Source organism: Artemia franciscana, chromosome 1, assembly GCF_032884065.1.
Source record: "Artemia franciscana chromosome 1, ASM3288406v1, whole genome shotgun sequence".
Classification (NCBI taxonomy): domain Eukaryota; kingdom Metazoa; phylum Arthropoda; class Branchiopoda; order Anostraca; family Artemiidae; genus Artemia; species Artemia franciscana.
In genome coordinates, this window is record NC_088863.1 from 24,292,741 (window position 1) to 24,307,305 (window position 14,565).

At 37.1% G+C, this 14,565-nt stretch overlaps 1 protein-coding gene across 1 annotated transcript in view; it reads left to right on the plus strand.

Annotated features, from left to right (window-relative positions):
• Positions 1-14,565, plus strand: part of LOC136027243 (forkhead box protein K1-like) — a 69,924-nt gene that overhangs the window by 15,441 nt on the left and 39,918 nt on the right. The window contains exon 3 of the mRNA XM_065704317.1: positions 3,643-3,826. Within this exon, the coding sequence (XP_065560389.1) occupies positions 3,643-3,826 (184 nt within the window). The remainder of the gene's footprint in view (positions 1-3,642; positions 3,827-14,565) is intronic.

The following is a 14,565-nucleotide window of genomic DNA, read 5'->3' on the forward strand; positions in this document are numbered from 1 at the left end:
GTTCAGAATAAAAGAGAATAATCATCTGTTCAGATTTGGTTTAATGGGGATGAAATTTCAGTGAAATGCTGCTCAGATAAAAAGAAAACAAACAAACACGCACACATGGTATTTTTACTTCTTCTGACCTTACTTAGGATGGAAATGAGGTACTAGATAAGGTAATTTCCCGATCCTGATGTCTTTTGCTATCGCCGGACTGAAATAATAATAAATGACTTTCAATCCAGAAAATATTGTTGAAATTTAAAATCGACTTATCCTCCTCTTTTCTCTTTCTCGTCCCTGAAAAAGGGGTACTTCTGCACTTTGTATATCTGTATATCACTTTATATATCACTTTGTATACCCTCCCCTCTGACCTCGCTTACGTTGGAAATGGGGTATGTAATGATGGTATTGTCCAACTCCGATGTCATTTTAGTTCTTACCGGACCAATTAGTAGGAAATGACCTTTCAATCCAGAAAATGTTGTAGAAATTAAAATTCGAGATTTCCCTCTTTCCTCCCTCTTTTAACTAAAAAAAAATGTTTTTCTACAAGGGTGATTTCAAGTGATTTTGGGTATATTATTAAGCCAGTTTTTCTGAACGTCGGGTGTTTATTTGTGCACGAATACTTCTCAAAGAAGATTCTGATATCCCCCCCTTCTGACCTTGCTTAGGGTAGAAATGGGGTATCAGAATTTTTAATTTCGATGCCATTTTGGTCTTGCGCCGAAATTAATAGGAAACGAGTTTTAATTCCAGAAAACATTGCAAAAATTCAAATTCAAAAATGTTTCCCATTTTCCCTGAAAAAGGGGGTATTTCTGCAATGGTGATTGTTACGGATTTTGGATACGTCATTAAGCGAATTTCTATGAACATTTTATTGCGAAAATCATTTCTATTGCTCAAATACTTAGTTTTGGAATTTTTTGCTGTTGCTGGACTAGATATTGGAAAGATCAACAAGCTCAGAAAATTTTATAACCATCCTTGATGGAAATCAAACACCAATTTTCAAACATATATGTAATAGGGTTTCACTTTGTGCTTCTATATTGCGAAATTGCACTTAATAATTTTTGACAACTTCTTAAATGATTCTTGGATAATCATGAGTAAAAAGAAAAATGACTCAAGTCCTAATCTTAAGTATATTTGTAAATTTTTATTATTACAAACCTCATATATCCTTGATTACCTGCTTTGTGAAAACTAAGTCCTGTTTGTGAAATATGTACTAAATAAGTTTTCGATTTTGAACTTTTGTGTTGCAGTATTAGCCTCAGATTGGTAACCAGCAAGCTCAGACAGTCATAAGTTTGCTAGTAGTCAAACGCAATTTGGGAAAATGTAACGTGTTACAATGCAGAACAGTTATTTCAGGCTGTTTCTCCCAAATGATCACAACTCGAAAGAGGTACAAAGTGACTGTATGCACAAGGTTTAGGGAAAGGGTGCACTGGGATTGAATTCAAGACCAATAGCTGATTTTCGGCCCACTTATTATACTAGAACATTTGAAATCTTGCATAACTCAAATTTCAGCTAGATGCCACTTGTCTGCCATTTGTAAAATACCTACTTCATGTACTTTCATTGGTGGCACATAAATTGTGATATAAACCCCACATTTGTAAGCAGTAAGCTCAGTCTTAATTACCAACTTTGTTGAAAATCAAATATATTTTGAAAATTGTTTGTAAGAGTTATTTTGATTTTAAACTTCTATATCGAAATATTAGCATCGAACGTGCAATCAATCTGTGACGCCCTTGAATACCCAGTTTCATACAAATCAAGCATCATTGGTGAAATATTAAAATTTTTTTTTTTCATTTACATCGGTCATGCTGCAATTTCAATAATTTTTAACAGTTACTATTTAATCTTTTTAGGACCTTTTCTTTGATAATTCTTGAATGATGATGAGTGGAAAGGGGTACAGCCTGTCTATATGTATGACATTGGTTTCATATGTATGACATTGGTTTCAGGGGTGGCATGGGTATGATGGATATAGTGCTGATCCAGGGCTTTCTCCTTGGGCCCTCGAATCATACAAATTCTAAATCCTTGAATGAAACCAACTTTAACAAATAGTGAAATGGATACAGTCTGTAACATATATATTTAACATTTTTTGAAGCTGTACGTCTTTGTTGCAATATTAGCATTAAATATGTAATATACTTAATAAATTATGAAATACCTACCGTTTGTAGAATATACATTTAACATTTTTCGTTTTTGCAAGTCTTAATTGCAATATTAGTCCCAAATTTTTAGTATAATTAATGTCCTTAATTTTGGAAAGACTTGCTTCAATTTGAATGATTTTTGATGAATAATATTTTATTATTTTAGGCTAATCCCTAAATATTCTCTGAATGAGCATGATTTCAAAGAGATAAAACATGTCTTTTTATGGGAATTAGGGGAGTGGGAGGGGTACAAGCCTTACTTTCAACCCTTCCTTCAAACAGTGTAAAATCTTTGTGTGACAGGTTTCAGCAAGGTTTGGAATGTCCACTTATCTATTAAAATATATTTATGTGTATGAAAATGCGCCATCTCCATGAAATGGGGCTCTTACTATTGGGGTTGCACTTGCTATGTTGACTTAGAGGTGAATTTTTGGATCTTTTGACTGTTTTGATTAAAATTACTGTCTTGAAACTTTTGCGTCTGTATCATCTACTACTACATCCTCAGTTCCCCTTTTTCATTTTTTTCGGTCAATTTCTCACCCTTTCTTTCTACTTTTTTTTCATGCTCTTCTACTGCTTTTTTGGGCTTTACCTTTCTCTTTTAACATATGGTTTGTAAAACCATATTACAATATTACTTTCTTTTGACCATCTTTTTTATTGAATATTGTACATAGATATTTATTGCTTAAATGTATTTTCTTAGAGCAGAAAATTGTTATTGTATTCCACTAACAAAATATATGACAGTATTTATGAAATACATCAACATACTCATAAGATTACCATTTCTTGGAATTATATAATCTAATTTGCGTTCTCATGACTGCATAGCTATTCTGCAAAAAAAAAAAAAAAAAAAAATCACATTTATACCTTGAATAGTTCAGCTCTAAATCACTGTTAGAGAGAACAAATAAACTGACACTTGATTTATTACATAAGATAACTGCCAAAAGAGGCAGTTCGTTTTACCTGACATGGGGATACTATAAAAGAGCTTCATGGTAGGCACTCCGCCTTGCCAGGTAAGGAAGTTAATGTGCTGAAACCCATTTAGGTAGGTGGTATTCCTCTGAGGAGCCCTAATATTAAGTAATCACTTGGGAATATCTCATTAGACTTAAGGTACTTTTGCTTGCAATTTTACAACGGCTTACATTTATTAATGATAACTTTGCATGGATTTGGACTTATCCATTTAGTTGACTTAGTTGACTGTTTGTTTATACTGTTTTGTCCTAGGTAATTGGATTGGTGAGTAAGGTCAAGACCTTGTTCAAGTGCTTGTTTATCTCACTTGCTAAAGCAGGGAAACAGTTCTTTTCTTCTTCTTTCATTTACTTTTTTTCTAACCAATTAATTACCTCTTAACACATTATATTTAGTATTATATTTCGCTATTGTTGTTTTATGAAGGTTTGATTAACAGTATATTTTATAGTGCAGCTAACTCCTGTCCTGTTAGCCCTCGGGAAGGAGCTCGCTACCATCAACCTGATTTTGGATCATCGTTATACATTAGAAGCTCTCATAGTGTGGAACGACATTATGATCGTCTTCCTCAACCAAGCAATGAAGTTACACATGGACCTGATTCTGCTAGTCCGGAGCCCGAAGAAGCTAGGGTATGTTTTATTTGATGTTTGGACTCAAATCAGTGTTCAATTCATTGATTTGAAATTTCATTTCAATCTTTTTAGGTTGAAATTCAAATTTAATTTCTAGGCGCAAATCTTTATTTTTCTTCTTCTTCTTTAGTAGAGTTTTAGTGTGAGAATGGTGAAGGCAATGCCTCTTTATTTTATTTAGTATTTTTATTGATTTCAGATTATTGATATCTGGTGACCACATATTTTTGATCATCTGATATCGAAATGCCGCCACTGTTTTTAGCTTTTTTTTTCCAAGAATCAACCTTTTTTGGATGCTCAAGTTTACCTATTGGGGAAAGGGCGGGAGTATCAATACCTCCAGTGTTATGTAATCAGCCTAGAGTAAAAACACGATAGGAAAATAAGGTGATAAGATAAATTCAGGTAAAATAAGAGGTGACAGGTTTGTAACATTGCACCAAAAGGACAAGATACATATATTGTTGCCTTCATTAGTTTCAGATCTATTCATTGAGTGAACCATCATTGTGATATTGCTTAAACGTTTCCCGGGAGTAGGATATAAACTTGCTTAAAAAATAGAAAAATTGTCATTTTGGCCGATTTTCAGAAAATTTTCAAAGCGTTTCCAGTCAGAAAAACTCTGTGTAACAAGTTTTAAAAATACAATTCGGTAGATGGAAGGAACTTAACCTCAGCTATGGAATTATAGCGCACATGCAAGATCAGCAAGTAATGACCGTCCTCTTTTTAACTTTTTTCTAGAGATAAGGCTTTGCAAGGAAAGATTGCTGTGACAGATAGGATGTTCTACCAGCATAGCAGGTGTCTCACCAGAACCAGAAACATTATCTGAAAGTTTGTTAATAAACTCCAGTATTCTGATGATTTGAGACAAGGTTTGGTACGTCTCCTTAAATTCTGGTAATCTGGTATATAATTGGCTTCAGGTGAGTTGCCTTACCTTCAACCTTGATCAAGAATGTGTCGCTGAGAAGCAATTTTACTCTGACCAGGATTTGGACGAGAAAATTTTTCATCTTGGCTCTGTGAATATCTTCCGTTTTAGAGGAATGTCTCATTATGCTTGCCGTGAAGCTCGTTCAGACCTACGAAGGACTTTCTCGAGTTCATAAATTAGGCCTACTCTAATTCATAATTTTCAGTGGCGAACCACTGTAAATAAGATCAATGACTTACAGCTAAAAAAAAATTAGAATTTAAATTCTGATCTTCCCTGATGTTTTCCCTGTTAAATTTAAGAAGAAAATATGTTATGCCCTTGAAACCACTGCTCCAGTGGTTGAATGACCACTGCTCCACATTTAGTCGATATCATTGCTTCACAACTGTTAGTGTCAATTCCTGCACTCTCGAGTAAATTTCGGCCCATTTTCTTTAACAAGCATACAACTAACTGCCCAATTACTCATCAAATAGCCAATCATTTGGTCATTTACAAATATTCTCTCAGAGCCGTCTACAAATCCAGTGAAATTCTTGTGCCTTTTTTTTCTCGTGACTATAGCAAAGAGATAAACTTAGCTGTCACCTATGGGACTCATCAATTGTCTCATCAAAAACGATATTGTAGTGATTGGCTTTCTTCACTCATCATAAAATTGCTGTGAGAATCTCTTTTCCACAACCCTCAATCAGTTGATTTTGCAATGTTTAACTTATTTACGGAGTATTCGTGCCCTCTGTTTTCAAATCCTCTTTTAGCCCATCGTTCCTGCTGTTCACACGATAACGCAGAAGTTTTCAGAAGTTTCACTCTTTTGACAGGGAAATATTGTTTGTCGTGTAAATATTGCCAACATCCCTGTGACCTCTGATTAAAGTGTTCTGCAGTCCAAGAGACACAATAGACTACTATAGGCTTCAACCCAACTCTATTTTTATTTACTCGTTTCAAGTGATGTTCATTTACATGGTTATGCACAGATTTGCCAGCCGTGTTTTAGGCCTTGATAAAGCATTTACCAGCTTCAACAGCATTGCAATGGTATGTGGAAGCCCAATGTGCTACAAGCTCAGCTTCTTTCCCTATTAATTTGTAAACTTGATTAAAGATTGTGTTGCCAGCATTTGAAAAGTGACATGTTTATTTGTACCCCCGGCGGCCATAGTTCCACAGAACACAATATTTACAACAAAAAAAAAAATTACTTTAGAATATACAAGCCAGTGATAAAGCCTCAATGTGGAAATGCCTCAGACACTTTTCGCCTTTCACTGTTTCATGTGCATAGAATGTGGTAACAAATGTGTGTAGAATGCGGTAACAAATGTGCATAGAATATTGTAAAATGTGGAAATCCCAGTTCGGGGGTTTCCGAGATCTTTCCAATAATTCGCACTTTATTCGGTTGCCAATAGTATGGATTACACCAATATATCTTCCAGTATCATTATCAAGAAAAGATTCTGGGGCGGGCTATGATGGGCAGGATAGTCAGAATGATGATGTTCTCTCGACTTTGGGGGGGGGGCTCCTTGATAGCTTTGACTGCTTGAAGACTTACTAACCATATTAAGATCGTCCTATTTCCTTTGGCCGGATTTCAAAATTACAGAACTTTACAGTTTTTTTGGCTATGCTTTGGCATTCCTAACCATTCGCAACAGTTTCAAACAATCAATACAGTTTATATCCACTCAAACATTCATATTTAAGAATCAAGAGTAACAGTAAATCCCTTTATTTCTTTTTACTACTACTACTAATAACTCACCGCAGCACCAAGCCACCCAAGACCAATACAGCTGCGCGCGCTCCTCCTCCATCCCAAACTATTCAAAGCTCCCCTCTTTACACCCTCTCACGAAGTTCCCGTTTCCTTTAAACCTTTCTTTATGAAATCCTCCCACCACAATTGCGGTTGACCTGCTTTCCGTTTAGCCTTAGACCGTTGGCCGAAAAGGACAATTTTCGGCAATCTGTCATCCTTCATTCGTAGAACGTGCCCTAGCGATATCAACCTTTCTTTCATGATAATCCTAGAAAGCAGGACTGAACCACACTTTTCGTACAGCCTACTGTTTGAAACACGGTTAGTAAGCCGGGTACCCATAACAATCCTTGGGCAATCTCTCTGGAAAATATCTAGCAAATCTTCATCCGCCTTCCGGAGCGTCCATGCTTCAGAGCCATATTTGACCACTGTCATCACTGTAGCTTCCAATATTCTAATCTTGGTTTGTACTCTTCGAAACTTTTTTTTTCCTGAAAAAAACAAAAAACACCCAGAGCCTTGGCTATTCTACTTTCACTGCTCTTCACAGCTCCCACCGTATTCGCTGCTCCAATAGTATCTACTAATAAAACTACCAAGATAAGTGAAGCTTTCCACCTGATCAATCTTTTCGTTGCCCAATGTTGCGTTTTCATCTTCACTTGTTCCTAGCTTTCGTGACTTGGTCTTCTTAACATTAATTTTCAAACCTATTCTAGCACCCTGAACTCGCAAAACATCTAAAAGTTCATTCGTTTTGCTTACACTTTCATTTACGATGCTTAAATCATCAGCAAATCTAAGTCCAGGAGAGTTTTTCCTTCCCTTTTGATTCCGTGGTCTCCCATTGCCTTTCCTGTGCTCCTTAAGACAAAGGCCATCAAAATGATCCATATAAAGGGGGACAGAACCAAGCCCTGCTTATCTCCTGATTTGTTACGAAACCACCTGATAATCTCATTTCCTACTTTAACCGCAGTAGTGTTATTTTCGTACATAGCACTAATCACTTAAATATGTTTGTCTGTTATAACATACAAGAATAAGACCTTCGCTAAAGCTCTTCTATCAACAGAATCAAACGCTCGTTCATAATCTATAAAACCGAAGACCAAAGGTGTAACCTAAATGGGAAAATTTGGTCAACACGTCCTGTACCTTTTCTAAAACCGCACTTACGTCTCTTATAACTTTGTCTACAGCATCTCTCAGTCTAAAAATTATCATATTACCAAGTAATTTGCTAACTACAGAGACCAGTCTAATGCCTCAGTAATTACCACACTCATTGTTATCATTTTTTTCATGTAGTTGTTTAGTTATGGTTTTCCTAAAATTACTAGATACTTCATGCTTTCTCCACTTTCTTTACATTCCTTTTATCTTCATATAATCTATCACTCAGATAATTCTTGTACAAGCCTTTTTTCTTCTCTATTAAACATAAAGCTTTTTCACTAATATTCCTAACTGTGCTCTCAACTTTCTTCCCTAAGATACCATCAGCAACTTTACAAATTGTTTTCCTAAAAATATGCCATCCATCTTCCACATTGTCAGATTTTAAACTCTCCGATTTAATATTCAAAATGTTCCTGGGAAGTTTCTTTCAAATTCTCGTCCTGGAATCTATAGGGGTCGGCTAAAACAGAAACGCTAAAAAATGACAACTGAAGAATGGAACAGAAAAAGATTCTAACAGAAACAGAGAAAAAGCGCGATTCCGTTTATTTTTTTCAGATTTTTTTTCTACCGAAAAACAGACACGGCCTTTTTTTCTTTTTAACGGTCGTTTTAACAGATATTTCGCCTTTTTTCCATTTTTAGGTTTAAGAAAGCAAAATGAACAGTGACAAACATTGATTAATAAACAAGATTAAATGTAAAAAAGATAAAACATTCTCCTAAAAAAGACCAAACAGACCCCTGTTCCCCCCCCCCCTAGCTGAAATTTAGTTTCTTTTATATGTTCAAAACTAGGATATCTGCATAAATCAAGCATCAACAGAAACAGATTATTTTTTTTTAAATATTTATCCTTATAGTATTATAAAGTACCTTTATAGTACTAAATAGTACCTTTATGGTACCAAATGGCTTATTTTTTAGTTTTTACCGTCATTTTCGCTTGATTTGGGAAAATTGGCTCAAAGTTAGCCCCTCCCCAGGATTTTGATAAAATTATGCCACTGTTTATCACCACCACCGCCACCTGTCCACCCCTAACATGGAAATATATAGCCGAAATTTGTTTCTAAAGTATTATATTTTCATAATACTTAGGTATATTTCATTAGGATTGACATAATTTCACTTCTTGGGTGAGGTAAATAAGAGGTAAGAACCTATATAGCACAAATTGTATACATTCCATGTGTTTTGTCAGCATTAATTTAATTTTACAATTTTACAGGAACAGGGTGGAAACTGACGCATGGCAAAATGTACTTACTTACTTGCACTTGTGGCGGGAACCTTCTTGGACCATGTTGTTCGATCTTCTGCCAGCTGCTCTGCAAAAGCGAGCCACTGAGCTGACCATCTGTGACCGAAATTTCTGAAACCCCCCAATAGGTTCAAGGTCTGACTTGGCGAGGTTCCACCAGTTATTCCTCTGTCCTCCTTGGGGTCTCTTCTAGGAGCTAATAGGCTCAACTAGAAGTATTTGGCGAGGCAGTTACTCTGGCGGTTTCCGTAATACATGGCCCAACCATTTCAAACGGCGTTCTTTAATAGTGAGCGCAACATTTCTCTGAATATTGCACATTCGACGTATATCCGTATTGGAGATACGGTCACGTAGCTGTACCCTGAGAATTCTTCGCAGACAAGTATGCTCAAACACTTTCAGTGTATTCTCATGCTGTAGTTTTACCGACCATGTTCCGCATCCATAAAGGAGAACGGTGGGGAGTAGTGCCACGTAAACTCTAACTTTCGTTCGGACACTGACTTCGTGGAGATACCATAAGGGTTTCCGAAGGGAGGCAAAGACTGTCTTCGCTTTCTATATTATCTGTTGGATATCAGCGTCGGAAGATCCATCAGTACAAAGCTGGGAGCCTATGTATTTGAAAGGGTTGACTTTTTCCAGTTGAACTTGGTTGACGGTTAGTGAGAATGGTCCTGTGTCGTGGTTAATTGCTATGAATTTCGTTTTCTCTGTACTGACTTTCAGGCCGATCAGGTCTGCCCAGGCCACCACGTTGTCAAGCATATTTTGGGCTTCTACGGGGTCTGAAAGGAGGCCAACATCATCCGCATAGTCGAGGTCAGTCAATAAGAGATTCTGTCCAATCGGCGCTCCTGGATAAGACGAAATAGAATTTTCAAGCACCCAATCGATGCAATAATTGAAGAGAGTCGGAGAGAGGACACATCCTTGTTTTACTCCGAACAGAACCAGGAATTCTTCGGTTTCTTCGCCTTAGACTCTAACTGGGCTCACTGACGCGTCATAGTATGCCTTTATCAGTTCAACAAACTTCAGCGGCATTCCGTCATTCTCTAAGATCTTCCAAAGTTTCTGGCGAGTGACAGAGTTGAAGGCGGTAATGAAGTCCAGGAACATCAAGATCAGGGGTAGGTTGTACCTTTCAAGCTGCTGGATAATGAGGCGAAAGGCGAAAATATTATCAGTGCAGCCTCTACCTGGTCGAAACCCGGCTCGATTTCCTCGAGTTCTTTCCTCCCTTGCCCCTTTGAAGCGGTTCAAGAGTATGATCCCGAATATTTTGACTGCAATGTCTATGAGATTTATTCCGTGGTAATTTTTTTTTATTCGGTTTTGTCACCTTTCTTATAGAAAGAGAGGATGACTGATGTCTTCCAATCTTTTGGAAAAGAGTTGTTCCTCTACACTTTTTGAGAATGCCATGAAGCTGTTCAGCAGTGATCTCAGGGCATTGCTTGTATAGTTCCGGGGGGAGGCCGTCTTCACCTGGGGCTTTATGGTTTTTTTAGGGTCTTGATCGCTTTTAGTATTTCGGTTCTTGTCAGTGTATCTAGCTCGATATCGTAAGGCTCTTTAGGGACAGAAGGTGAAAAGGCATCATGAGCAGATGAAGGGGATGGGTTTAGGAGGATCTGAAAATGATCCTTTCATCTTGCTGATCGTTCCTTCTGACAACTAATTATTTTTCCTGATCTGTTTTTGACTATTTCTGAGACAGCAGCTTTCATATCAACGGAATTCTTCAGGATCTGGTAAAGCTTGCGGGTGTCATGTGAGCGTGCTGCTTTCTCTAACGACCGGGCAGCATCTTCCCACATTTGGCGGCGGTCCAGACGAACAGAAAGTTTTACCTGTCTGCGTAGCTCCTTTGTTTCTCCTTTAGGGCCGCCAATCTTTTGTCTTCGCTCACCGACTATTGACAGGGTCCTAGCGGTTATCTAGTAAGGTCGTTTGGTTTTTCTCGGCCTAGGATCTCATCGGCAGTCTCTGTTATCACGGTTTTAAAGGTCTCCCATTTCTTATCGGGGGTTAGGTTTTTATTAGAGCTGAGGGCGTCAAACCGGTTAGTCAGTTCCAGGTTGAGGGTCTGCCGCAATCCTTTGTCTTGGAGTTTACCGATATCGAAGCCGGCCTTGGGTTTGTTTTTTCTTCGAGTTGTAAGACGTAGCAAAATTTTGCTCCAACGAGCCTGTGGTCAGACCCAGACTGTCCGCGCCGTTGTAAGAGCGAGAGTCCTGCGCGGAGCTTCTCCAGCGCTGGCGTACGAGAATGAAGTCAATTTAAACCTTAGTGACACCGTCATTTGAATGCCAAGTTAAGAGGTGGCTAGGTTTGTGCTGAAATATGGTATAGCTGAAATATGGTATAGCTGAAATATGGTACACAATACTAGGTTTGTGCTGAGTTTGAGATTATAGATGTCTGAAGGGTAAAAGCTTTCAGCTTGATTAGGTGGGCTTAGAAAACGGCTGTCTTTGCAGAATTTAATAAAGTATCAAAGGATTTTTAGCAACGAACTCCAAGTAAATAACGATGCATACCTTTCGTTAGCGTTATATAGTTGACAAGGCATATACTAAAGTTAGCATTCATTTCTTTTTTTACAATTTTATTTTCTGGTAAGACTTGCAGGCTACCGCAAGATCGCATTGAGATCTTTAATGGTTTACGTAAAAAGTACTACCTATTATAAATTCTTCTTGATAACTACATCGTAAACTCCAAACGGCCCCAAAAATGGCACTTTTTGTTGCCACTTTTGAGGCGGAAAGGTTGAGAAGTATAAAGAGGGTTGCATTGGAATCCCATTAGTGCAATACCATTAGCCCAAGGTTTAAAATCCCCCCTCGCTTTTGTTTGCTCCGTATCCTAGCCCCCTTAGTAAGTCAAAAATAAAAAACTCGTTTTTGGTAAAAAAAAATACGGACTATTGAAAAATAAATTTAATGAAAGGGCAATATTTTTAAATCGAATTTACTAATGACACTAATGGTATAATAAGATACTAATGGCCGCATACCCTTCGGATTCTTTATTTATTTGACAAAAATGTGCACGTGTTATGGAAAGTTAAAAAAAAATTGATGTAAAGCATGTTTTTGGTGCCCTGTTTCAACAAAATAACTGACTTCTTTAGTTTCATCACCTTAGTTAAAGATGATTTTGCAAGGTTTATTGCGTAAACCATGTGTGTAAGCGTACAGGTCTTATTGCACGCATTTCAAAAAGTAATCTGTACGAAATGTGGGTATATCTTGCTTGCTAGGGCTATGACGAGAGAAAGGTCGTGACATCTTGGACATGTTCAAGGATGTCAGATTGCCAAAGATCGTCCTTTTCAGCCAACTATCTAGAGCCAAATGAAAAGCAAGTCGCCCCCGAATGGCTGGGAAGAAATCGAAAAAAAAATAATTTGAAGGAAATAGGGGTTTCCTGGGAGAGGAGAGTGTAGAGATGAAAGCTTTGAATAGATTGGGATGGAGGATGACCAAAAGCAGCTGTTTGGGTCTGGGGGGGGGTTTGGTACTGCAGCGAATTGTTAATAGTCAAACAGTTCGTGGTAACGAACTGTAGTAAGGAGCGACCCGGCTCAATAGTAACCAAAACTCTAAAAAATGGAATTTTGATACCAATAGCTACATCAAAAGAATCGCATTTTAATGCTGGTTTTAAATATATAAGTTTCATCAAGTTTAGTCTTACCCATCAAAAGTTACGAGCCTGAGAAAATTTGCGTTATTTTAGAAAATAGGGGGAAATGCCCCCTAAAAGTCATAGAATCTTAACGAAAATCACACCATCAGATTCAGCGTATCAGAGAACCCTACTGTAGAAGTTTCGAGCTCCTATCAACAAAAATGTGGAATTTTGCATTTTTTGCCAGAAGGCAGATCACGGATGCGTGTTTATTTGTTTTTTTGTTTGTTTTTTTTCTTTTTCCCAGGGGTGATCGTATCGACCCAGTTGTCCTAGAATGTTGCAAGAGGGCTCATTCTAACGGAAATGAAAAGTTCTAGTGCCCTTTTTAAGTGACCAAAAAAATTGGAGGGCAACTAGGCCCCCTCCCACGCTAATTATTTTCCCAAAGTCAACGGATCAAAATTCTGAGATTTTATTCAGCCATTTTATTCAGCGTAGTCGAAAACCCTTATAACTATGTCTTTGGGGACGACTTACTCCCCCACAGTCCCCGTGGGAGGGGCAACAAGTTACAAACTTTGACCTGTGCTTACATATAGTAATGGTTATTGGGAAGTATACAGGCGTTTTTAGGAGGATTTTTTTGGTCTGGGGGAGGGGTTGAGAAGAGGGGGATATGCTGGGGGAGCTTTCCTTAGAGAATTTGTAATGGGAGAAGAAAATTTCCATGAAGGGAGAGCAGGATATAGGCTACTAGCATTATTTAAAAAAAAAAAAAAACAATTAAAAAAGAAAAGTGAAAAAGCTTTTTCAGCTGGAAGTAAGGAACAACAATAAAACTTAAAACAAACAGAAATTATTACCCATATGAGGGGCTCACCTCCCTCAGGAAAAACAATTAAAAAATAAAAAGTGAAAAAGCTTTTTCAGCTGGAAGTAAGGAACAGCAATAAAACTTAAAACAAACAGAAATTATTACCCATATGAGGGGCTCACCTCCTTCTAATACCTCGCTCTTTACGCTAAAGTATTTTCAGTAATTTCAACCACTTATTCTACGGCTTTTGTGATTCAGGGGGTCATTCTTAATGAATTGGGATAAAATTTAAGCTTTAGTGTAAAGAGCGAGGTACTGACGATGGGGCGAATTCCCTCATATATGTAATAAAAACATGAGAATACAAAAGTTTTTTACGTAAGCTAATTTATAAGTTACGTAAATCTTTTACCAATAAAAAGATTCGTAAAAAATTAAAAGTTCTAGTTGCCTTTTTAATTAACCGAAAAATCGGGGGGCAACTAGGTTTCGTCCCCCGCTCTTTTTTTCTCAAAATCATTCGATCAAAATTATGAGAAAGCCATTAAGCCAAAAAAAAAAATGTGTAAATTTCGTTTTGATTATTCCTCTGCGGAGAGCCAATTCAAAAACGTTCAGAAAATAAATAAAAAAAACAAGTTTTTTTAACTGAAAGTAAGGAGCGACATTAAAACTTAAAACGCACAGAAATTACTTCGTATATGAAAGAGGCTGCTTCCTCATCAACGCCCCGCTCTTTACGCTAAAGTTTTTTACTGTTTTAAAAAGAAGAATTGAGAGAAAGAGTCAAACTTTAGCGTAAAGAGCGGGGCGTTGATGAGGAAGCAGCCTCTTTTATATACGAAGTAATTTCTGTGCGTTTTAAGTTTTAATGTCGCTCCTTACTTTCAGTTAAAAAAACTTGTTTTTTTTATTTAATAGTATCAGAAGTATTGGATATTGGAGTATCGCAAGTATTGGATATGGGATAATAAAAAAAAAACAAGCAGAAGTTAATAAGAAAACGAGTTTTATATAACGAGTTAATGACGTTTTTTAAAATAAACTTTTTTTAAACGAGTAGGAAAAGTAAAGAGGGAAGCTAAAAATTAAAACGAACCGA